A 27,777-nucleotide genomic window follows, 5' to 3' on the forward strand; every position below is an offset into this window, starting at 1 on the left:
GGCGACACACGTCGCTCTCATTTCCCACAATCCACTTCGACAAGAAAGGCGTGTATGTACGAGATAGCTGTGTGTGAGTTGGAAATCAACTGTGAGCAAGCATTCTCGAATCCATCCCAGCGAACGCCCGCTACATTCAGCCAGGCGTAGGCTGCGATTTACGATACGTTCCCGGTAGATTCTACATCTGAGGCGAGCAAGATGTCGGGCTTTGAGCAAATAACCAACGAAGATAAGGTAAGAGAAACTATCTAGAATTCTCTTCTAGGTACCAGAAAGTAAGAGGGATGGGTTGGCTCCCAAAAACCGTAATTACAACTGGACAAGTGCCAATGAAATGCTGGAATTCCAATACCAAAATTCACTTCCTGCTTGTGCCGTGGGTTTAGATTGCGGGAGCTGAGCCCAGAAATGATCACATGCCCGCCGTCTTCAGGACGGGTGTAGATATTGTCTACAACTATCACAATTACGTTAGATCTACAAAACAATGCTAACAGGTTATATGTGATGATGGTGTCTGTTTGAAACAAAGTATCCAATCACAGGCACAGTCACAGAGTTCTTGCAAGATGCAGGATTATTGTGTAGATTCTATGAGGTGAAGATGTTTTGATATAGGCTAGACCCACTCTATCTGAATCCTATTCCTGAATTACACAAAAACTCAAGCAAGGGGTTGGACTCTTGGAGATGGAAGATCGAGCTTTCATTACTTTTTGCGAGATACCCAGTAAATTTAGAGTCTAACGGTTAGAGTTCTAATAAAATTATACTATTAGGCCTAGGCCGGCCTACCAAGAAACCACTTATAAAAATTTATATACTCAAAATCGTACAGAGCATACCATTTTAAGAGGAATTAAAAGTTTATTTGATGAAAATCGGTTTTGGAATGGCCAAGACATCCAAAAACAAAGTAAAACAAGCGATCGTAATTAAAGTTGGGTCCCACCTTTTAGGATCCCTTTGTTTTGGATATCTTGGTCATTTCAAAACCAATTTTCATCAAATAAATGTTGAATTCCTCCAGGAGTCACATGCTCTTTTGTATTTCATATGACGTTTCTCATTATCTCACCAATAATGCTAAAAATATGAAGTTAGAGCACAACCACAAGTGGAATTTTCCACAACTAATTTTTCGCGCTCTCCCGGTTAATTTAACTTTAAAGAGAGTTTTACATGTTTGAATTTTGATTGCGCGGAATCAAGACATTAACTACTGGAACATTATGGCAAGCAAAAATGATCGCTTGCTTTTATTTTCGCGCGAGCGTCTGGTTGCGCGAAATGTGTGAAAATTTCAACACTGTGAAATTGTCCACTTTTACAGTGTACCATCCATTTAAACCAAGCAAGAAACAACCTTTTTTGTAAGCCCGAGAGGAAGACTAGTGCTCCACGTATTGCATAGTGGAGTAGAACACCCTGTCTGTATGACTGTATACTGTCTACTGAAAAAAATGGATATTTTTGCCCAACTAACTTTTCATGCTTGGCCGGGTAAGAAGAGATTCGCATGTTTTTAATTCCGCGGAATCAAGACATCACGCACAGGAACATATGGAAAGCTAAAATATTCATTTGCTTTTATTTTCGCGCTAGTTTCTGGTCACGCGAAATGCGCAAAAATTTCCTCTTTTACAGTACTTCGTACAGTTTCTTAAAATGTTGTAAATTGCCACCACGTACTAGAGTAAGTGTCGCGGTTCGCGGCCGTTGCAACGTACTTGTATTCGGTAATAAAACACTGAATGCAGCGACACACTCTACACACGTATACCACACAACACACTGCCAATCTACAAATATCAACCTATGGCAGGGGCAAAATCTTCAACAAAAATTAAATTTTCTCCCCTAAATGATGACATGTCACATCCAAAATTTCTTTTTCAGTTCAATTTCTTAACATCACAGTTACAATGTAGGAACAAGGGGTCTAAGAAATAGCCAGTTTCTCAGACCCTTTGTTCCTATTTTGTTGTTTTCCCAATGTTTGTGGATTTTGAAAACATTTCCTCACGTAGAAATAGAACTTTCGCGAGCCGAAAACATGAGAAAGACGACAATGACACTGCCAGAACTGTGATCCCTGTTTGTGGTCAGTGCATGCGTACCAGCTATTTTCATGTGCTTTCGCAATGGAACCAGGCGCTTACGCAACGTTTTGCGAGCCAAGTGAAGACATTCAGCAGAAGATCGCAGAACATGCGTGAATTGCATAGGAATTGTACATTGTGCCGTGAACCGAGATACTGCTGTCGCAGACCGGTGAACGCTGATACCGGATCGTGGCCCTGGTCAATCTTGACCACTGCGTTTGTCATTGGTCATATTTTTGTGATAACAATGATGAGCAGCAATAATCATGTTATATCATGAAATGGTTGAAAATAATTTGCCTGATTTGTTTACAGAGTGCAAAAACCCTTAAACGGCCACAAACTGCAACATTTACTCTAGCGTTACAATGAAGATGTAGTTTGCATAAGAAAGAGACACATAAAAGGGATGGTTACTATGATACTGGTTGAGATGAGGATTGAGCTTTTTTAACTTTCTGCAAAAGGTATCAGAAACCACTTTTGAAATGGCTGAGATATCCAAAAACATAGTAATAACCCACCTTTTATTAGGATCTTAATTGGTTTGGATCAAAATCTCAGCCATTTCATAATCAATTTTCATCAAATAAACTTTGAATCCCTTTTAGATACATGTTCTTTTGTATCTTAATTTATCTCACAAAAAGTTGGAAACTTGAAACCCCATTCTATAACCAAAACAATTCCTAAGTACCATCCCTTTATGTTGCATGATTTTGTTGGATTATACTTCTCACATCATCCTGCACTATATGATGTATATTGAATTGTTGGGGCAGTGCATTATGTAACGTTGCTTCTGAGTTGTTTACAGAGGATACAAGGGATGATATTCCAACCACTAAATGACTATTTAGAACCTCCAGGGGAGAAATTTATATTCTGCAGTCTATAACAAAATCAGTGCTTCACTTTGTACCCTTTTTTAACTATGCTCGACAAATCCAGTAGGAATGCATTTTAAGCAGCATCAGAATCTTGTGACTAGGACAGACAGGACCAAATTATGGCTACAATATCTTATTATCAAAAACTTAAGTGATTTATCATGAAATACCTTATCACATGCCTGGAGCTATAGCTGACAAGATGCATCAACTTTGAATACCCACATTATTTGATGGTCCATTATGACCAGTCATTCATTAACAGCAAAAACTGATCATACATGTAATATATTCTCTTAATTAGACATTTTGATGGTTGAAACTTGCCATTCTTTCTTTGAAGCATTTCTTCATTTAGTGCCAGGGCAGAATGGATTTCTTTCTTAAATTTGAGCAGTAACTATCAAATACCTACGATGGTTGTATCTGTTTGTCTACAGTATACGTTCATCAGACTGTAAATATATTGATTTCAGTGTAATTCTGGTATATCGTATGATTGTACAGTCTGTATGTAAGAACTAATCCCAGGAAAGGCATTAAAAAGAGTAATGTCAGTAAGTTACAAATACACGAAAGTCAGGCTAGACTTGACATAATATGGTTGGTATGCAAATGTATATTTTTTCGTCCTCTTAGTGCACATGTAAATCGCAGTGTATTTACAGTTTTGAATCAATAATTCATTTTTTATTTTTTAATGTACAATGTATGAGCTGTTCAAGCTTGGTTTTTCTACAAGTATGTACAGTATGTACATCATACATTGTATTCACAATCCATCAAACTGTGCTGAAGTATGTAACATGGGCAATTCCTGAAAAAAAAAAATTAAATGTACCCAACGGTGAAAATGAAGAAACAGCTTTGTTTTACTATGGAAAGTGTTCAGTAAGGGTCATATCAAGCTGATATGATAAAGAATTTGGTCCAATTTGGAAAATTATATTTATTAACTATTGAAGTATAAAGTGTTTTTCAAAGACATTGCAGAAAATTTATAATAGCTTGCATATAAATTCTTCTTTCGAATTTTTTCTTTCTATGAAATAAATGACTTTCAGGTAATCATTTTATGATATGATAAAGCTGATGACTCATTTGGTACATCATTCTTCTTGGTATTGGAAGAAATTGATTCTTTTTTGAAAAATGATCATTTCAGTTTTTTTCAATTTCCACCTCTTTGAAAGTGTAATGTCCATAACGTTTTAGATGTACAAAAAGTGTAAAAGTTTTGTAACACACTGTGTTTTTATCAAATTTTGTTCTGAACTCACATGCAAAGCTAAAATGCGATAACACACAACACGTCCACACAGTTGTTTTTGTTTTTTTCGAGAACCTGTATGATCTTTTTAAAACAGCATTACAACATTACATTTAAGGTTATCGGTTCCAATGCATTATGGACATTACACATTTGTAGCAGTTAAGTATTATCTACATATGATTGTGTGGAGTACATGTAGTTTTGACTAAATTTAACTTTAATGAAACATTTCTTTACCTTTCAACTTACGCTTAAAGTAGTGTAATTAAATGTGCTTAAACTCAGACCTTTCAGTGAATAAATAGGCATGTGAAAAACATGTCCAAAAAATGTAATGTCCGTAATGGCAAATGTTTTACAATGTAACTGCTGTATCTTGTGCTAAAATGGAGTGAAACTTACACAGTTTATGATTTAGGTTCATATGTGTGTGATTCAGTTGTATGAGTTCAGAATGAAAAATGTTAAATGTTAACTTAATGACCTTTTGAAGTTGCAAATTTTGCCTGAAATGTAATGTCCGTAATGCTGGAACTGCCCACATACAATGCTGAAGTGCATTGAATTGTTAAGAATCCTTTGAGCAGATCTGAACTGGTTGAAATGGCAGAAGTTTGAGATCAAAGGACATAAATGTATTAATACTTTCCAGCAGACACCCTCATGCCTGTCTCTTCTTAAAGATAATATAAAGTTTTGGTACCTCAAAAGTTTCCCTGAGTTTCCTTGTCTTAGTTTGTGTTTCAGGTTAAAGTACCATTCATATGACATAACTAACACTGTGAGACTTACTCGCCCTAAAGGGCTCTCATGTCTTAGTAATCATGCAATAATGGTTTCGTTCAATACGTGTACATTGATTATCGCGGTACCGCATCGAGTCAAACTAACGGCTCGTTCGAATTTTTCAGAGCCCGCTCTGCTCTGGTACGAAACCGTTATTGCATGATTACTAAGACATGAGAGCACTTTGGGGCGAGTAAGTCTCACAGTGTTAGTTACATGAAAGGTACTTTAACCTGAAACACAAACTAAGACAAGGAAACTCAGGCGAACTTTTGAGGTACCAAAACTTTATATTATCTTTAAGAATAAAAAGGAGACAAAAAAGAAGATCACTAAGAAGAACAATCGGCAACAAATTAAAAAAAAAAAACCCAGACCTGAGCATAAAATGTGATTGTTTGGTTTGACAGAGCGAAGTGCATTTTGTTGAAGTTATTTTTTAAACTCTTGACTATATTTATCTCTCTTTATTTTAGACAAAAATTGCGTCAGACTTCATTCTCCATGCACCTCCTGGAGAGTTCAGTGAAGTTTTCAATGGTGAGTATCGTACATTTCTATGGTTAATGCTTTGCTATTTAAAAATCTTTATTTCCACAGAAAATACCCACAAGTAATCTCATTTGCTTCATCATGATTTTCTATTAATTGCTAAGAAGAGCTGATACTCTGACCACACTGATTACATGATGCTCCACAAGGTACAATTTTTGCAGTTTCTTTTACTCCATGTGGATACAATACATTTTGTAGGTAGGTTAAAAGATGTGCAGACCCATATTTCCTGTGTGTCGGTGAGCAATTGTGCAATATGGTTAGTACTCAGCGTTTGTACATGTACTCAAGATCTGTACATCTTATATTAATTTCAAGTGGTGTTATGTAATTCTAACTTTGCATACAATTTGTAATACCTTGTACAGGAAAATACCAAAGGAACAATGCAGTGAATCAGTGATAATACAGTATTGACTACTGTGTAGTAACTGGTAGTATTGTATGTGAGTTTCAATTCGTAGCAGTTAGTATCGTGTATACGACTACTGGTCCTGTGCTGGTCCAGTATTCAAAGACTTTATTAAAGTCATAGTCACAGGGAATATACAAAAAAAGCATGTTTCCTTTGTGCATTTTGTCTGTATGCCTCTGAAATGCAAAATCTCTGAACACAGACTTGGATAGTGCTCAACTCATGAAAGTCATTTCTTTGTTTTAAAGTGGATTTCAAATGTACTCTTCCTCATTTATAGGGAAATTCCATCCTGATATTGTTTTTAATGAAAAGACAAAAATGAGACTGACACAATAAACCAAAAAAAAAAAGTTATGAACTATAAAAGAATAGGGAATATGATAAGTTGACAACTCTGTGTGATTTAGATGTTGAGCACCTTTTACTAATTTTTTCATTTTCTTCCAACATTTTGGCATAGACAAAACTTACCTGCTGAGGAGGACATGCAATATGTATGTATTACTCTTTAATATACCAAGAACAGGTCTGAAAAAAAATTCTCTGAAGAATGAAAATTGGTGTACTTTCTTTCTTCTTTTTTTGTTGTTGTGCCAACCCATAGTAGAGCTCCTCTGCACCTACATTGTACATGTCATGAAGAAATGCCAATTTGTCTTACTCTCTAAACTTTTATTAGTGTAGTACTTGTAGTACGTGCAGTACTTGTGTGTGTGTGTGTGTGTGTGTGTGTGTGTGTGTCTGTATGTGTGTCCGATTCTTTTTTTCCCAAAATTTTCACTGATCTACTTTTCTGATATATACAGTTAATACAAAGCAACCTAGTGTCAAGATGGAGTGTCCCTTGAAAACAATTATAAGAACATAAATATTATTCGTGTTTTTGCTCTTTTATTATTTCATCTAAAGCTTGATGGAGACTTGTGCACACCAAAGAAAGAGGGTGGGGATGTCTGCAATATGCATATCTTCCTAATTCAAATTCTTGACATGCACCTTTTAACAGATTCCCCACCATGTTGCCCCCAGTTTTTATGACTGAATGTTACATTCCAAATTGTCCAAAAGGTTCTACAAAGTGTGTACTGGTAGTCATAGGTAAATACAGGGACACTTGTTTTTATGCCTCCTCCATGAAGTGTCGCCGGAGGCTTTACGTTTTCGGGTTGTCCGTCCTTCCGTCCTTCCGTCCGTCCTTCCATCCGTCCGTCCGTCCGTAATCAATTTTGTGGACAGCATACAAACTGTAACTAAAGAACCATGTGAAGTATCCTAATGAAACTTGGCAAGTATATGAATGAGGGGATGAAGTTGTGCCTATCAACTTATGGGCACACATGCTCAGGGTCAAAGGTTAAAAGGTCAAGGTCAAATGTACAAAATTTCACTATTTCCCCCATATCTATACAATGCCTGAAGGTATTTTTTTGAAACTTAGTGCATACATGTAATAACTAATTCTCTAGTGAGAGTTTTGGGTCACAAGGTCAACGGTCAGAGGTCGAAGGTCAAATGAAAATGTTAGAATTCAATTTTTTTTCCATATCTTGGAAAGTGTTCCAGGTATCTTCATGGAACATAGTACATATGCATGTACTGACTGGCAGTGATTATCTAGGGAGTTTTGGGGTCATGAGGTCAAGATCAGGGGTCAAAGGTCAAGGTCAACTCATTAAATTTCACTTTTTCCATCGTATTTATGCAATGGCTGCAAGATTTTTCTTGAAACTTGGTGAATACATGTATTACCCAATAGAGATTCTCTGGGAAGTGTTTGGCCAAGAAGGTCAAAGGCCAAAAGGTCAAAGGTCAAGTGAATGTGCTTGATTTCACTTGTTCCTCCATATATCCCGGAAGTGGCTGAAGGTATCATCATGAAACTAATACACATATTTATGCATGTTCTGCCTGACAGCGATTCTCTTGGGAATTCTAAGGTCATAGGGTCAAAGGTCAAGGGTTAAAGGCCAAGTCAAAATTCTAACAATTTACTATTTGATACAGAAATTACACTTTTTCTCTATATTTTGAAATTGCCCAATGCATAGACTTATAAAAGGGTTAAAAGTCAACCAAAGTCCTCAAATCCCCAAATACATGCTCTCTTAGAAAATGTAGCCATTCATCCAATTAAATCTAGTTCAAGGAAAGTGAACACTCAACACATTATAACATGTCATTTTAATATTTTGCCAATTAGATGAAACTGTCATCACACATTGTCAAGACGTACTATAGACCTATTAGGAGAATTAAACATTATGACGGAGGCATACCAGTCACCACAGCAACATTTCTAGTTTGCTTTAAATGTATCATCACCACAGATTTGATTGATTGAGGGAATTGAGGGAATATAAGCAGTTTACAGCATATTCAGTAACAAGCTTCTACATTGTATCCATGGGCATTGCAGGGTTTGGAAAACATTTTTGACTGTTTGACTGTATAATCCTTATAAAGGTCTCTTGTATGTTTAATTACCTCTGCATCATCATCATGATCTATTTTAATGCATTGTGTTCAATTGATTCAAGTCCCTATTTCGTGCTAGGTTTATGAAAAGAAGCAAGTGGGGCGGGGTGGCGTTTGTATCACCCCTAAATGTAATATCAACGCTAAATGTAATATCGACCCTAAATGTAATACACCTTAACCCTAAATGTAATAACAACCCTAAATGTAATACATTTTAACGCTAAATGTAATAATCGAGTCAACCCTAAATGTAATACATTTTAACCCTAAATGTAATAACTGGAGACAACCCTAAATGTAATACATGTCAACCCTAAATGTAATATCGACCCTAAATGTAATACATGTCAACCCTAAATGTAATATCGACCCTAAATGTAATACTTTTTAACCCTAAATGTAATATCGACCCTAAATGTAATACACCTTAACCCTAAATGTAATAACAACCCTAAATGTAATATCAACCCTAAATGTAATACATCTTAACGCTAAATGTATTATCGACCCTAAATGTAATACATCTGAACGCTACATGTACGGTAATAACAATCCTAAATGTAATACATCTTAACGCTAAATATAATAACAATCCTAAATGTAATTCATGTCAACCCTATAAATGTGATACATCTTGACGCTTAATGTGATTACGACCCTAAATTTAAAAATCTCATTATAGAGAGTGTAACCAACGCAGAATATCGGGCAAAAGGTCAGGGGGGTATATGAAGGGGATATGACGCAACTTTTTATAGCGCTCTTGAAAGAGCAGCAATAGTTGCTTAAATTTGTTTTTGTTGTTTACCCAGGTAAAGATCACACAGTCTTATTAATTCCTTTGTTTGTTGCTGCAAAGTTAATTAGGTACATTAAACATAGTTTTTTTTTAATCTATACCTTTATCATACAATCACATAAACATTTTGTATTCCAATCTTCCTTCAGTGTTCATGTTTGTTTAAAGTTTTGATGAAAAAGAAAAAAATTCTTTGCAAGGAAATTCTGAATATGAATAATATTGCAAGAAAAAAAAACCCCATATAACTGTACCTACTGATAAAAAGGGATGATAGAGCGAGTAGATTGAGAAAATTAGAAATGAGAAAGATTTAGAAAGATTTCGCAATTTTTTTACTAACCATCATTATCTATGTAACGTTTCAACGACGAAATATCTGTCACACATTGACATGGCAGCAAATCACTGTCCGAAGTATTAGCCTCATGACATTGTTCACTACTCCTGGTAATCACTACTATACTTATAGTGACACAAAACTGGGACAAGTGGTCGTGGGGAGGGTACACGAAATAAATTTAAAAATGCCAGTAAAGCAAAAAGAAGTAGATGTCTTTTTTATCATCTTTGAGTCACCATTTGTATATTGACTTTCCTATGATATGTGAATGTATGAGTAAGGCAAACTGACTTAACTTTTGCCCATATTTTTTTTCTTTTTCAACAAAACTCTAAGCAATAATGAACACTGAATAAAGATTGGAATACAAAATGTTTAATATGTGATTATATGATAAAGGTAATAGATTTAAGAACTATGTCACATGGACCTAATTAACTTTGCAGCAAACAATGGATGTAATAAGACTGTGTGATTTTTACATGGGTAAACAACAAAAACAGGTCTAAGCAACTGTTGTCTGTCGTTCTTTCAAGAGTGTGAGAGAAAGTTGCGTCATATCTCCTTTGTATACCCCCTGACCTTTTGCCTGATATTCTGCGTTGCTTACCCTCTATAATCAGGTGTATTACATTAAAGGTCGTGATTACATTAAGCGTTGAATATATTATATTTGATAGGCTTGACATGAATTACATTTAGGATTGTTATTACATTTAGCGTTAAAATGTATTACATTTAGGGTTGTTATTACATTTAGTGTTATGATGTATTACATTTAGGGTCGATATTACATTTAGCGTTAAGATGTACATTTAGGGTCAATATTACATTTAGGGTTGAAATGTATTACATTTTGGGTTGTTACATTTAGGGTTGAGGTGTATTACATTTAGGGTCAATATTACATTTAGGGTTAAGATGTATTACATTTAGGGTCGATATTACATTTAGGGTTGACATGTATTACGTTTAGGGTCGATATTACATTTAGGGTTGACATGTATTACGTTTAGGGTTGTCTCCGGGTATTACATTTAGGGTTAAAATGTATTACATTTAGGGTTTACTCGATTATTACATTTAGCGTTAAAATGTATTACATTTAGGGTTGTTATTACATTTAGGGTTAAGGTGTATTACATTTAGGGTCGATATTACATTTAGCGTTGATATTACATTTAGGGGTGATACAGCGTTGACCATGTACAAAATTGTATCAGCGACTGGTTGTGAGAAAGGGGAAATTTTGCTGAAATGTATGTCAAGTTTCGGTGAGAGAATAATAGATCATGATCTTTTAATAGTAATTATGGTATCCAATACTGAAATCCAAGTGTTAGTTGTGATGTCCTTTGAAAGACAATTGGTCATGACAGATTGTGTTTCTATCCATGCAATTAATTAAAGTGTGCTCTCTAGGATCTTGAATGCAATAAGTGATCCAAGTCATTGTTATGGGTAAGTGTGAATACAGTGTTAGTGATGGCTTTAATAGATACATTTATAAGCCTCATTCAAAGTATGAACAATTTTTGATGAAATAATGATAACACTAGTAGTCATAATAATGACAGTAATGACCATGATGATTATAGAAGTATTTGAAGGAAATAATTGTCTAGAAAATAGGTCTTCTTCATTGCCATGACAGCAAGGTGAATTTTCTTATGAAATAAAATGTACAATCATGTATTGGGGGAATGATTTTCCTGTGTCGCATATCATAATAACAATTCCCTATGCATTTTGGTATGACTGCTATACAAATTGACATTTGATTGTATCATATTGCAATTTCATTGCTTAGACTTACACTGTATACACCATTAAGTTCAATGTGTACATGTCCATTGACTAAAATTGCTATTCAGTTTCAAGAAAGGAAATGATTCCCTGCTGCAGGTACATACAATGTTGAAGATAGTCATGTCTTTTCCATTGCAGTTGTAGGATTTAATGGCATAGAGAGCATAGTATATATCTTGCTATTGGGTCAGAGGATTTATCAGTGAATGACTCACCAATGAGAATTTGTTTCCACCGACGAGATGTTTTCACTCCAGTGCCCAGTGCGGCAGCCTTGGATCGTGTGAAGACAGATACTGTAAAACGAGGAATGTTCGCATGCATTTTAATTTCGCAAATTTCGCGAGAGCCAAGATTCGCGAAATTAAAATGCACGCGAAAGTTCTTGTCTACACTCTGCGCATTGAATGTTAGAGGCAACTCACAAAAATTTCATGCCGCGAAAAAGGCTGTCGGCTCCAGTTTGCAAAAATTTCATGCCGCAAAAATATCGTGTTTTACAGTATCTGTTTTGTCCGACTCTGCATGCATCTTTCTTTGATGCCATTTTGTGGCTTGAAACCTCAGCCCAATTGTTTTTCTCTCTCTCTCTCTTCTGTACAGAACACATGACACATATTTTTGTCCAGTCCAGTGACTAGACTACCAGTACAGGTTGTTACTGTAATATGCCGAATATTTTGCGAGGTTTTTATTTTCGCGAATTTCGCGGGTCAGGTGCTATTCGTGGAATAAAAGACACATGAAAATAATGATTCTGATCCTGATATAAATGTGCCGCACACATATTTCTCCATTCAGTGCAGTACTCCATGATCGTGAATTTAACGACTCGCGAAATTGTCGGGAAGTCCCAATTTGCAAAAATTTAGACTCACTATTAGCGTATACCGACAGTATGCTTTATGCTGATATGAGGTGATATAGCCAATCCAATCAGATATGCTTGAGGAAGCGAAATTTTATGACTCTTTTTTTTTGTATTGAACAAATTACAATATTTATAATTTGTATTCATTCAGTGACAGTATTCATTCTCTTCTCATTTTGCAGATGTCAGAATTCTCATTAACGATGACAATCTTCTAAAAGAAGGAGCAGGAGCGTAAGTAGTCCACCCTTTGTCAGGTACCTCTTTGAAGTGACAAGTAATACTTCGTCACATACTTGTAGGAACATAGAATTGTAAATGTGCTAGCATGTCTGTCTGTCTGTCTGTCTGTCTGTCTGTCCATCAATCATTTTGTTATTCTTTTGAATATGGGTGTGTTTTCTTTTCGTTTCATTCTGTTGCCATGAAATTGTTAAATTGTCATTAGCCGCACTGCAATCGCCACTTTTAGCTTGGTATATAGAGATGAATTATTGCATAATTTCTGTCCATACTTTTCATGCACACTGGCACGCACACACACATACACACACATTCACACACCCATGCACAAACATACAGTTACATACTTATATGTACACACCCACACATATGTATACTGTGCTCACACATATGATTCACAAGAGAAATTTGAGTCAGTCGTGACAGAGTGCATTCATCAGCCGTGTATCATTGTAATCATCAGAGCATTGCGGCAACAGCAGGGTTCCCTTGCCTTCTCTGTTGTGATGGGACGGACATATTAAACTATCACTCGCGGGAATCGCATGTGCCTTGCGTTAATTGCTGTTTAGGTTTACCAAAAGTCCTGGAGGTAATGGTTACCATATGATTATAATAATAATAATAACAATAGTAGTAATAATAAGAATAATTGTCCCCGCCGAACGAGTTCGAGCAGGGGACTATGAAACGGGCTCCGTACGTGTGTGTGTCCATCTGTCCGTCTGTCCGTCCGTCTGTCCGTCCGTCCGTCCGTTTGTGCGTCCGTATGTGATCAAAATGTTCAATTTGCTACTTCTCTGTCATTTATAAGCCAATTTTGATTCTGTTTGCTTTATATGATAGCACTACATGGGAGCTTTGAAACTTCTACACAGAATTTCAGTTGTGACCTTTGACCTTGACCATTGACCTTGACCATTGACCTATATTGTACATTTTGCTTCAAAATGCTACTCCTTCGCCATTTCTAACCCGATTTCGATTCCGTTTACTTTATGTGATGGCACTAGGTGAGGGCTTCAAAACTTCTACACAGAATTTTGACCTTTGACCTTGATTTTTGACCTATATTGTACATTTTGCTACAAAATGCTACTCCTTTGCCATTTCTCACCCGATTTCACTACCGTTTGCTTTATGTGATGGCTCTAGGTGAGGGCTTCAAAACTTCTACACAGAATTTTGACCTTTGACTTCTTTGACCTCTGACCTTGATTTTTTACCTATATTGTACATTGGCTACAAAATGCTACTCCTTCGCCATTTCTAACCCGATTTCGATTCTGTTTGCTTTATGTGATGGCACTAGGTGAGGGCTTCAAAACTTCTACACAGAATTTTGACCTTGGACTTCTTTAACCTTTGACCTTGATTTTTTACGTATATTGTACATTTTGCTACTAAATGCTACTTCCGGCGGGGACATATTACGCACCGCGTAATTTCTACTTTTCCCTGTAATAATGATAATAATAATAAGAATAATAATAATGATAATAATAATAATAGTAATAAAAAATAAAAACAACAACAAAACAACAACAACAACAACAGCAACAACAATGACAACAATGATAATAATGATACTAGTAATAATGATAATTATAATGTCTTATTTACCTAGGGTAGCCTCTTCAGTGTTGCCACTGCTCTACCATTGTATAAGCCTTACCCACATATAGGCCACACACACCCTTTTTTTTTAGGTCCCCAATGGTAGAAAAAAAGCTCAAGTCAGAGGTTGTAACTTTCATGAAAGTCAATGCAAGTTTCTAAATCCTTCAGATTTTTTCTTATCAAGGGCTTACCATATTTGCAGGTGAGTAACTAATTGCTAGTATAAATTACGGTTGCTTGCTACTTTTCTACCAGCACATGTGCCTTGTTATATATGGGGTTGCAGTGCCATTGACACAGAGGCTGTGATATAGAGGTCACTGACGCACATTTGCTTGAAATGATTAGTGCGATAAGAGCAAGTGATGCTGAAATAAGAATATTCAAATAGCAAGGCTGCACACTGGCACTGGTCCGCCGGTCCAGGACCCGTAAAAATCACTGTCGGACCAGTAACTTTTTCAGGAATGGACCAGTAAAAAATGGAAAAACTGCATTGGTACCTACGGATCTGACAGACAGGTCGGACCAGTAGAAAAAATGGGTTTAATAGTGTGCCGCCCTGCGAATAGTTTATCTTTATTGGCTTAAAGGCAAGAATTGTATAGAGTTAGTGCAACAGGAATATTTGAAAATGTGAGAATTATACTGTTACTAGCAATAGATCTGAGAGCAGTCATCACCATGCTAATGAACTGTTTCTAAGAAGTGGTTCATTCTAAATTCATCATCCTGGGAGGTATTGTGCATAGTTTATGGTAAATTGAGTCACTCACAGATTTCCATGTATATATTGCATTTGAAGTGTATGAAGCATTTGAAGTATTTGTAACATTATCTGTTTCTTAATAACTTTATAATTATGCAGTATCAGAGACTGTGGTTGCTAGTAAGGTGCATTGTTGCACACAGTGCCTTTAAAAAGTTGCATTTCGAAGTCAACTGACTTTCTTGTCTTCTCTCATAGTGGATATTCTTCTTCCTTGTTGAATCCGTCATCACTTTTTGTTGCTTTTGAGGGAAATTTACCGGGATTGATTTTCTTGGCTCTGTAGAGCAGGTCGCACAATAAAGAGATTGCTAAAAATTCACTGTACACACCAGAGGAAAAAAAAAAGGAAAGGTTATCATGCAAGGCTTGGTGGTCGCTGAAGCGTAAATGGTTTTATCACACCTAACAGGATGTATCATAGCTCCTTGGCTATGATACATGGATTGAGGTGCATGCAAATGAGAAGGTCAAAGCCTGTGGGTAGTTACGTACATGTACATGATGTATAACCAGACTAGGGAAGTAGTACGGTACCTCCCTGGTACATGTACACCATAACCACCACATTGTGTGCTGCAATGTTTTCCTGTTTTTTTGCATGGTCTGACATAAGAGATCATCTGAGACATATTAGTGAAAGTAAAGAGGAAGCAACCAACACTGGCATAATTGACCAGCTAAAAATACAAAGAATTGTAGTAATCTTCATGTGTACTGCTAAGGCCAAGTAAAAAAAGAAAGTAGTTTCTCGTCCGGGTTTTTTGAGCAAGGCGATGAGGGAGGCCCTTACTATTTGATATCTTACTATTTTTTCGAGGATTGTCAAAATGAAAGTAATATGTGTTTCTCGTCTGGTAATTCTGAGAAAGGTAACGAGAGAGGGCTTTACTATTTTCTATATCCAATTTATGAAATGAAATATCACTCTGGTAGCTGTGTTATGAGAGACCAGGTCCCAAGTGTATGTCTTGCCTGCACTCTGCGCACTTTCAAATAGACATAATATGTACCATACTTGAAATGAAACTTCATGCATGCAGAAATACATTTGCTTTTTCTTTCCACTACTTATTTATTTTGTAGATACACCCATTTCTACATTTGCTGGAAAAGCACATTCATTTTCTCTTCAAAATAGAACAATACATCGCCGTCAGATGCAACGTTACAGAGCAGAGTGTTTGGGCCTCTACACATTCGAATGTGTTCATGCGTGCGTGCAGACAGCTGATAGACCAGGGGGATGGGGACCCCGACAGCTACAGACACGCATACGTATACGTAGCCGGCGCGGCCACTGCACTGGCACCGTACCTTCTGACACTGCACACACATGCACATAGTCACAATGACATGAAATGTATACATACAAACTCGATACAATCCTCACAAGCATGTGTACAGTAAAATTCATCCGCTTAAAATATGAGAAACGGGGAAAAATACGAACAATGCGCGAAATATGCGGAGAATATCAGCGATTGTTCGCAAAAGATGTTGCCGCTGTCGTGTTCACGACGTACCGAGTGCGCTGTACATCACAGCCCAGGCGCAGGCCCGCGCGCCCATCCAACTACAGTTCGACTGCTTTGTGGGTCATTCCTTCTTGCCGAGCTCGCAGTGTGAAATGCGTACATTATTACATACGCACTACAGAAGCTACAGCTGTACTCCAGCTAAGTAGAGGACGCAAGGCATAATTAGAAATGAGACATCATCATGATTGGTAGGTGAATTGTCGAATTTTTTTTTTCGGCGGCCGAAAAAAATAGTAAATATCAAAAAAGTCGATGCGGCAACTGAAAATCGATGCGGGCGGGGAGCGGGCTGGGACGAGAATTATGAATTTCTTGGTATTTTCAGCGCCATTTTGAAAATAGTAAATAGTAAAAAAATCGATGCGGCGGCCAAAATCGATGCGTGCGAGGACGAGAAACTGGTTTCTTTTTTTTACTTGGCCTAATGGAAATGTCACATTTTAGAAGATAATCTCCTTCACAATATGCTGCACCACCTCTGGCCTCTGTACCTTTTCATGAGCTCATGGAGTCCAAAGTCATATAAAGGGAAGACCATGGGAGTCATTGACTGTAGGGCAGTTCTTTAATCCACTTCTGAATGTGTTTTGATGTGAGGCATGTACCAGATGGGTATGTGTATGAAAAGCACAATGTGTGTGTGTGTGTGTGTGTGTGTGTGTGTGTATGTGTGTAAGTGTGTGTCTGTTGAAGGCATTTACTGTACACAATTACATACATACTACGTACATACACACACAATCATCTGCACAACACACTTGTATTGAAGTGGTGGTTTCGAAAAGAGAAGACGCACAAAAAATGGTATTCTGTCTTAGGACCCAGATCCCTGATATGCATTAATCACTTCAAGGAATACAGTTCAGAGAGAAAACATTTTATTCAAATAGTCATGATCCGATTCCAAGAATATGTGTCCTTCAAGCGGCAGTTAGCTTTGATGTCAAGTCTTTGGTCGCAAAAAATGCTTGGGTTTTTAATTCACCGTGTGCAATGCCTTGCTGGTGCACCGAGATGTGCCGGCCAGCAACATGCTCAATCAAATGCTTGGAATTCCCCTTGAAAACGAGGACAACAAACCCTGTCAGCGGCTCAAGGTGTAACCTTCACAGAGAATACATCAGCCGATACATCTTCGGGGCTGAAGTTTGACTGGTACAACTGTACTAGTATTGCGTCCTTGCCCTCACTTGTCACGCTTACTACAAGGGGCATGCAGAGGCGTCTGCTGGAAGAGCCAGGAGTCTGGGTAATTGATAAAACAACTCCAGTAATCGCTTGTCCGATGCCCGCACCCTGTGCCCTTTTTAGTTTGGATGGTGACAATGCAGAGATGTGCCTAATCGCTCTTGCAGTGAACGAAAATGTGTCGCCAGTATATGATCACACTTGAACATCTGGGTGCCTCGTGATTGTCTGTGCACTGCTCATATCATGGCAAGTCAGTGGACTGTATGCAGGAGAGAGAAGGAATAGGATGTGTGTGTGTAGTGGTGGATCCAGAGGGGGGCGCACTGGGCGCACGCCCCATCTCTATTTTTGTTGAAACAAAAGAAATAAAAAGAAAAAAAATTAGCGCCTCCCCTTTACGGAATTCCGGGATCCTCCCTGGTGTGCACATTTGTTTATGTACATGCATTTGTGTTATCCCAATCTCTTGGCAAATAAGTCACCCACTCTCAAATGCAGTATTTTTCACTTTGCTTTTCTCTTCGATATTGGCGAAATGAACAACTGTTAAGAAATATTGCTTTCCTGTAACACAAATGGGGTGTCCATCGTCATTTACTGATGTGCAAACTCACTATTTAAAGCTTTTCCTTGAAAAAAGGATGATTTGAATATTTCTCATTCCTTCGGTGTGGTTTAAAATTATTTTCTCGATTACCAATTCAACCACTTTATGGTAATATATCTTTACTAGTCTCAATTACCAAAGTGTTGTACTCACAAAGTACATGTATGTATGACATGCAGTCCTTGAGCATGCTCATTGATACCATGATAGAGGATGTTTGTATCATCATGGTTGCCAACCAATCAAAGTGGCACTTACAACATACTGTGTCATCCACGCTTCTTCTTTCTTTCATTTTTTTTTTTCAGGCAATGCAGACACAATAGCCGACAGCTTTCACTCTATTCTTCTACTTGGCCTTTCCAAGTTCTTGATACACGATGTAGTTTTGTTGAAGAAAAGAAACATCATTTTGCACATCCTCTGTGCTATTCCTGTGCACTTTGAGGGAAATAACGGACAAAATGCTGCTCCTTTCACTTTTAACAAGCAATCATATGACAGGATATGACAAACAGCATACATGTGTACATTTTTCCCTTTTTATGAGTGCATAAAGGTCAAAACAATAGATGTGGCAAAAATCCCGTCTTTCAAAATATCATCATTATTGGTAGATTTTGTTGACACATGGTCTTTGGCAAGTTTGCTTTAATACACACAGTCCATATGATATGACATTGACTTTTACTTCATGGCCAAGCATTAAAGAACAAAGGTCAAAGTGATCTTCTGCAGATTGTATCTACTGTACCAGAACATTCCAAAGACATGGGCTGAAAAGGGAAGGAAATCCCAGGCTATTTTATTTGTGATATGGAATTTATGACCTGCTGAGGAGTGCATGTAATGAGGGTTTCGGGTTCTCATCCAAAGTGCTGTACATACAATGTACACAAAGTCGTTACATTAACCATGCCACCATTTTGAGCTTATTGTAAAGTGCCATTATAAAGGGAAACCCAACTCCTTGTTGAACTGACTTTTGAATAGAAGAGAAGAGAAGGTCAAAGTTTCACTATACTCTCACAAAAGATCTCACAAGGTTTAAAGGGAACTTGATATTTGATATGTGTGGATACTGTTGCAGAATGGTCACACCGGTAACAGCTCTATATGTTTAAATCCCAAAAGGCAAGAATGTTTCGTCGTGTAACTCTCCCCTGGGGTTGTGTGTGGAATTATTATGAGGGAGGCAAATGAGGAATTGCAAGTGCATGTGTCAACATGTCTGGTAGATGTTTTGTGTTCTTTATTACTCAAAGGCAATTTTGTCAATAGGAAAGTACAAAGGTAATACATGTTCAGTGCATTGGTAATGTGGTCAATTGACTCTTGACAGAATTCTAGGTAAAGTTTCCATTCCATGTTTTAAAAAACAAAAATGAAAATGTAAGATTGTGTCTACAACATGTCAAAAATGGAGGACCAAATATACCTTGCAACATGGTACATGTTGTAGCTGTGGTGGTGTGATTAATAGCTTTAGTGCATGTTAGTCTCATAAGGCCATCATTGCCAATCTGAATGAAATGTAATGAATGATTCTATCACATCCGTCCATGTACATATATTAAAAAAAAAAATCTTCTTTAAAAATGTCACACAGTTCCTCTCATACTGAATGCATCTAATATTTTTTGATACTCACTTTCACTCCCCAACTTCTCTTCTCTCTCACAAACAAACTTTGTTTTGCAGTGCCTTTGCCAGATACAACAAGGACCAATTCACACCAGTGACTGTAGATGGAGCAGACAAACCAGTAAGTTTGTGTTTCCACTCCCACTGCCCCACCAGCCTTATACTTAGGCCCCCATTCCACATAACGGGACCTTTGAGAGACCACTGACAGACCCAAAATTGGCAGGATCCTTAGCAGTCTCAAAGGCCAGATAAAAACAGTTTGTATGTGGAATGGCTCTAAAATAAAAACAAACAAACAAACAAAACCTGGTAAGGTCATTGAAAGACCAAGAAAGTGATTTCCCAGCAAACTTCTTAGAGATCCCTGTGAGACCATGGAGAATGCCGGAAGTTCACTGAGACACCAGTGAGAAGATTATTGAGAAATCAGTGAAAAATTGTTGGGAATACTCCCTGAGATCTTCAGGAGAGCATTCAAGATCTTTGAGAGACCAGTCTTTCAAGTATCCCTGAACGATCTCGTAATAATCTTTCAGTGATCTTTTCCAAGAAATGTGGCCATTCTTCGGAGACTGTCGAAAGATAATTGAAAAAGTAGTAAGACCTGTTAGGGCTCATTGAAAGATCCCCCAAAGACTGCTGAAAGACCGCTGAAAGACCGTTTCCTTGAAAGACCGCCGAAAGAATATTTTGAACCATTTTCAAATTTTCAAGACCATGGAGACCATGCAGTTCACTGAGAGATCACTGAGAAACCATGAATGACCTCAGCGATCATTGAAAGTTCACTGGAAGATCATTTAGAGATCTGCTCATTTTTACAGTCTTTCAGTGGTTTTTCAGAGGTCTTGCCCTATGTGGAATGAGGGTTTCAGGGATTTGATCATCAGGCTTCCTGTCTTGTATAATAGGAATTTCATACTTGTATGTAACGTTAGACATAAATCACACACAGAATTGTGTTTAAGTTCAACAAGACACATGGAACTTGCCATGAATTTGTCTGTGTTTGTGGAGACTCTGATATATACCGGGCCAGACCAAAAGAGGAAGAGGAAAAAAAAAAAAAAGAAGAAACTCTTTCCATGTATGTACTCAGAAATTATGTCAGTGCAGATACTTATGTAGATATTGGGTAAAATGTATTTTTACTCTGACACTGTGGCAAGGTTTTAAGATGTGTTATTTCCCCTGAGTAGTTCTTTTTAAAATCATATTTTTTTTTGTCTGCATGTGTAAAGCGGTGGTATTTAAGGTGTCACCACATAAGAAAAACAGAAAGTGTGTGGAAGAGGAAAATCTGCCTGCCTTTGCGATTGGTTAAGCTCTTATCAAGTAGAGCTTGCATTCATGCTCTCTGAAAAATGAACAACAACAACAGTGCTTGATTATCATTTGAAATCTTCTTCTTTTTTTTTTGAAAACGAATTTCTTTAGGCTAATGATTTGATTAATGGCACCATTTCTTGACAGAAAAAAAAATGATTTTGTTGTTCTTCCTTTTCCTCTTACAGTGCCTAATCACACCCTTCAATGAAACGCCAAATGGTACGTTCCTGGACCCGTGCTCAAAGCAGGTCTTCAAGTACGACCACCTCAGGAAAGAGGCGAGGGACCCGGAGCCTGCCAGTGTGGACCAGGCGGCCGAACCGTGGAGGAGCGCCCTCGAGCAGTGCGTGGCAGACTACACCAAGGAGCACTACCCGAACGGAAACAGTACCGTGAGTTCACCCTTGTTTCGTGTGTCTGAGCAACTCCAGCCGTGACTCTTAAGCCACGGTCACACTGGCAAAACATCATGAAAATTTAACTTCGAGAAGTCATCGCAAGGTTATCTTGCAGCCAAATTCTTGATGTTTTAATTCTCGAGGCTAGGGTCACTGGTATGCATGCACAACAAAGAAGAAAGTGCAACTGATTGACAAATTGCCCTACATCAGCGTAAATGAGCACTGAATTGATCAGTGTTTTAGTAGTAGCCATGATAAAAGAAATCATGGGAGTACCGTACATACTCGAGGATTCGAACCATTTACATCCTGATCTCCGGACAGGCGTCATCTCTACTAGACCACCAAGCTTTCGCCCGACAGCAAGTGCTGGTTCTAATCCTTATAGCATGCAGCGGGTACTGCGTAATTATTCAATTCATGAAATTCTTCCGTCAAGATGTTATGGAATTGCAATTGATTGACAAATTGCTGCACATCGACAAAAGTAAATAATGTGTTGATGTAGGACAATTTGTCAATCAGTTGCAATAAAAACATCTCGACGGAAGAAATTCATGAATTAGAAAGAACAAAGTGCTTGCCATCTAACAGGTAAGAATCGTGATGTAACAATGCACACACTTACAACCCAACGAGGGTGTGTTTTGGAGGCAAACACCCACAGACAGGTTATGGACTGGTCAATTGACAAACTTTGCGAAGTTTCAGCTCGAGCATTCAGACAGCCCAAACTGAGAGAAGATTAGCGGGGGTCTGGGAAATTTCCCGAGTTTGAGTGGGAAGTTCTGCGAGAAGTTTCATGAGGAGTTTTTGGGAAGTTTGCGGTCACACTGGCAAAAGCTTCAAGATCTTAAACTTTGCAAACTTAAACTCCACTGTGTTTTGCCAATGTGACTGCGGTGTGTGATAATCCTTTTTAGCAGGTCCTGATGGGTTGAACCAGGATCGTGAAGTGTCATGCGATTAATGGCCAACAGTGAAATACCATGCGATGTCAAAACAAAGAAAGCAAGTGGGAGATACCATAATCCATGAAGTACCAGAATCCACAGTCTGTATTTATGATGCTTTATCTTCATCATATTTTTACAAGGCTGGATCGAGGAATGGAGCATATGTAATGCAGAATCTCAGCAGTTCAGCCAAATCCATTCACGAATATGTCTGATATTGGACAGAAAGTAACACAAGTGTTGAAATGTTACCTAAATGTGAATACGCTGTCTGCGTACTACCATTCAGTGGCATGAGTTCAGCTGCATTTGGAAATAAGTTCGAAAACACTAATCCTGTGCTCAGCCCAGATGCTTTGGTTAGCACCAGAGCCTCTTCTAGCCACTTCTTGGCAAGATGAAGCACTCAAAGAGAGGTTTCTAATTGGTAGCATCAATCATTTTGCCATTGTTTTAATTGATTAACAACAGCATATGAGGATGAATTTAGCACTCTGAGTTTTTGGACAATGCATACTATTATCATCCAGTGAGTTAGATTGCTTTAAGGAGTTCAGTCATAACTTTAGATAACTAATCATAAAGCCTCGTTATTAAGAAGTGCATACTGGTCTTATAAATACACTCACTACAATTTCTTTCATTGCACCTCTGCCTTTGAGCACAGCAAAAAATGTTGATGTACTCCAATTCGAAACCGATAGATGCATATTTTTGTATTAGGCATGTATTGTTATATACTTGCATGTTTCTTATCCTTGATTATCCACTGTTTACACTCTTGACATAGCTGTCGAAACATGCTGAAATTAATAACATTGGCATCTTCTCTCCCTTCTCTTTGCAGGTCTTTGGGAAAAGCGCAGACAAAAAGATCAACCTGGTAGCGTGCATTGAAAATCACATGTTCCAGCCACATAACTACTGGTAAATTAGTTGCTACCTACACCATTTATTCAGTGTACTGCAAAACTTTACTAGAAGTCTGACCATTTTAGACAACAGTCTAGATCTTCTTCTCATGAGTCATAACTAGTTATCTCTCTTTTTTTAAAATGTCATTTTCATGTAAAGTGCACATTCCATTGACTTGTTACTGACATATGTCAAGGATGATGTTATTCCCCCTGCTTTTTGAAAGCAGAAAGTCAAGTACTCTTTCATAATGCTAGAGAAGTGAAATTATGTTGAATTTTCTTCATTATTTTCTTAATATTTTCCAAAATAGCATAAAGAAGTGTAGTATTCTCCTTATCCAGCAATAAAGGCACTGAAACGTTAAAATTCTTAACTTGTGAATAGATTGTCTGATTTCCCTCAAACTTCCACTGATGTGTTCTACTAGTATTGCTGCTTTCACTCAATCCACATTTATATTTGGGCTTTGAATTCTTTGAATGAGCCCGTCACTGCTCAAGACCTATCGTAATACAAGTACCTGATATGTGATCATGAGGGTTGCTTCCGTAAAATGTCAAGTTTAGATTGTCACCTCATGCCAGACATTTTATGCCTTGTTGTATATGGGATTGAATTATTAAAATGAGCGCATTTCTTGGAGGTACATCAGCCGAATTGGAAGCCATATTTTTTTTTTTTTCATGTTATGACCTCCTACTATGCACTTTCACATCTTGAATTACCTCTCCCTTGGAACTTGCAGGAATGGCCGTTGGCGATCGCAGTGGTCATTGAACTTTGACCCGTCAGGAGGGTCGGTAGAAGCGGTAGGCCTCATCAAAGTCCAGGTGCACTACTACGAAGATGGCAACGTCCAGCTGGTCAGTCACAAGGAGGTCAAAATTCCACTTGAGGTCACGGTGAGTCTCAGCACTGATCTGCTGTTATGCCTCCACCTCGAAGGGTACCATGGCACTATGTTTGTGGGTTGTCTATCTGTGCGGCTATCTGTCCCCACCCACATCTAATTCTTGTGATTTAAGGAAAAATTACTCAATTGATTTTTGTGGTACCAGACCTAAGTATGCTCTGTTAGGAGTAGGTGCGCTTATTAGATTGTTGGCAAAATTCTGAAGGTCGAAAGTGACTGGACATTGTGTGCAAATGACATTAGTCAACTGTGACTTCATCAATGAATGTATGTAGAACTTACTGGTGAAAGGTTAAAGGTCAGGTTTAAAGGTCACTGTACATACTTTTGCTTCAAAGAGGTAATTTCTAGCCAATACTTCAGCTCGAATTCTCCAGTGATGATATAAGATGTTGAACAGGGTAGAAATAGATTTTACTCATGTTTGAATGAACATGATTGTGGCAAAGGTCACAGATTATTGTACATTGGTTAAATCCCAAAGTGTAATTCTTGAGCCATAACTTCATTTCGGAGTGTCCACTGGTAATGTTACGATTCAAAAGGGTGGAAACAGATCAACAGGACTTTGATTACTGGAAATGACAAGGTTGAAAGTGTTTACTGTTATGTCAAATGTCATCAAAGATTGTACTACCTACTGCATCATTTTCTGGCCGTTTGATAATTTCCAACAGGTGTACCAGTTAGTCCAATAATGATGTTATGTGGTGTAATGGATAGAAATTGAATGGATAATATTCCCTCTGTGTAGAGATTGTTACAGGACAACACTGCTCACCACCAATACTGGTCAAAATAAGTAAACTTAAAACAAAATGTAGATGAGGGTCTTGTTCATATGGTAAATCTCATGATTTTGTTGGAAGCACAGGCATGTCAGTTGACTAGGCGCAACAGTGCAGTGGCTCCAAATTCCACCTCGAGCTCTCTCTTCACCTCTAATCTGGGAGACGATACCTAGCTTACAGAATCTTGAGTGCATATTTACAATCACAAGGCCAATGCTTTGGTTACCACATTCCGTGTTAGACACTATGATGGATGTGATTTGGATGCATGATTTATAGTGTATAATTTTCCTCTCCCTAAAGGATGTTGCTTGCCTGAGCTTCCTGTCATTTATTGTCTTTTGGGAAAAAAATGCAAAGATTATAGGTCTCTGTTACAAGATACCCTCTAATTCTTTCAAGGCAGATGGAGGAATGCGACATTCAATGGCTGGAGTTCTTATGTCTTTCTATCCATTCATTTAGTGACCTGCCACCCTACCTACATCTGTTGATCTGCCTGTGTGTCTGTCTTTCTATCTTCCTATCTTTCTGTCTATCTATCTATCTATCTATCTATCTATCTATCTATCTATCTTTCTTTCTTTCTGTCTGTCTATATCTGTCTGTTTATCTACCTATCTTATTTATCTGCCTATCTATGTATTTATCTATTCATCAACCTATTTGTCAATCTATCTATCTATCTCTATCTTTCCATCCATCTACCTTTCTGTCTATCTATCTATCTATCTATCTATCTATCCATTTGTCTATCTGTCTGTGTACCTATCTGTCTATCTGTTTATGTTTCTGTCAATCTATCCAACAATTTCTTTGTCTGTCTACGTATATATGGCTGTAACTATCTATCTGTCCATCTATTCATTCGCCCACCCACTGAACTCACTCGTGCCTTCTCTCCCCCTGCCAGACGGCCGAGGCCACAGCGGCGGAGCTGCTCAAGGGGATCAAGAACGAGGAGTACACGTACCAGAGGACGCTGGGCGAAGACTACCTCACCATGTCAGACACGACCTTCAAGGCCCTGCGACGACAGCTGCCCATCACCAGAGCCAAGTTCAACTGGAAGCAGCCGCTTCATTATGACATTGGCAAGAATCTCAACCAAAAATGAGAACTGTCAGCTCCCCACACTCCTTATCCTACTCCTTTTTCCTTTTCTTTACTATGTGAGAGAGAGAAAAAAAGACGAAAACACATGTGTATAACAGCATCTTAAACTTGTAATTTAGCATTCTCATGTTGTAAAGATAAGATAGTAAAAAAAAAAAAAAAAGAGGGGAGGGGGAGGGTGTTTTACTTCCCCCACCCTCTTTGTCATCCCAAATATCTCTTGAAAGTTTTAAAGCGCATTGTTGCCAGGGTTCTTGCTATGCCATTCTGTCCTACCACAGAAGATGTAGCAGCTCTGATGGTTTTTTTTTAGGTGTCCTTGTGTATCACTTTTGTACCTTTCCACTTCTGTCATTTTCTTCCCCGATGGGTCTGCAATGTTCCCAGGCGGTGGGCGCACCTTCCGAAATGCAAGGTTGCATCTGGGGCACTGCTTGCCACTGAACTGCGCGACACGATTTTGTGTGCCTGCATTGTGTGCATACGGTGAGAGGTCGTTCTGTTTGTTTTTGTTCTGTGTTTTGTTGTTGTTGGTTTGTTTGTTTTTTGTATAGAGAAATGCGCCAGATCAGGACATTGCACTGCTTGACTAATCCTTTATACAGTCATGCCCACTTTGGTGAATTTTTTTGCGAGCTTGCAAGACCAAACCAGTGTAGAGGATTTTGTACCCAGATGTTCGTCACGTATGTTGCAATACTACACAGGTTTGATGAATTTGATGGAACTGTATTATAATGGGCACTTTTTCCCCAAAAAAACCTTCCCAAAGATAGTGTTGATAGTGATAGTATAGTATTGGTAGACGACACCACATAATGAAGGAAAAGTAGCGTGCAGCGTGGCTTCGTGGCCTCCGTGCTAGTTTCTGGCACTAGGCGTAGGGGAGACTATGGGGATACAATGGGATAGGATCACATGCATGCATGTCAGTAGTATCAATAAACTGTTGTTTGGGCCATCCTCACTTGTAAATACTACGAGAAGTAAATCACTTCACCGTTCACACCCAAATCTAAACTCTTGCGTGCCTCAAGATCAAGTGGTTCGTTTGGCATGCGCTTCACTCGTGTAGGTGATTCATTCCGCCTATCTCCAGCTGGCTGTGTGTACTCTTGTCGATATTGTGAACAAGACATGATCAGTGGCCTACGTGGGCGTAGGCATGCTTCAGTTTTTAAATTGCTAGAGTCTGGATGACGGATGGAATGTCACATGAATAAAGCTAGCGAGTTATCAAGCAACCAGATCCACCCTTGCAAAATGTGTGAGTATGTATGTTTATTTGGGGAAAACTCTGTGCAAAGCTTCTCAAAGTAAGTGTGAATAGTCCTGTATCGATGACTCAATACCAGTAAATGTCCCCATACATTTTGATGAAATGTAGCAATGATTTTGTATACAG

General features: G+C 38.1%; 1 protein-coding gene across 1 annotated transcript; it reads left to right on the forward strand.

Moving 5' to 3' along the window:
* The first annotated feature begins 40 nt into the window (after nucleotides 1-40).
* Nucleotides 41-27,754, forward strand: LOC139732559 (F-actin-capping protein subunit alpha-2-like). The gene is made up of 8 exons (XM_071643413.1): nucleotides 41-237; nucleotides 5,534-5,597; nucleotides 12,513-12,564; nucleotides 20,003-20,066; nucleotides 21,463-21,669; nucleotides 23,482-23,561; nucleotides 24,298-24,454; nucleotides 26,170-27,754. Exons 1-8 carry the CDS (start codon nucleotides 202-204, stop codon nucleotides 26,371-26,373), a joined length of 864 nt encoding a protein of 287 aa, XP_071499514.1. The 5' UTR covers nucleotides 41-201; the 3' UTR covers nucleotides 26,374-27,754.
* The last annotated feature ends 23 nt before the right edge of the window (nucleotides 27,755-27,777 follow it).

The sequence above is a fragment of the Diadema antillarum genome, unplaced genomic scaffold, assembly GCF_040938485.1.
Source record: "Diadema antillarum isolate AM-2024a unplaced genomic scaffold, OU_Dant_1.0 seq00000432_RagTag, whole genome shotgun sequence".
Taxonomy (NCBI): Eukaryota; Metazoa; Echinodermata; class Echinoidea; order Diadematoida; family Diadematidae; genus Diadema; species Diadema antillarum.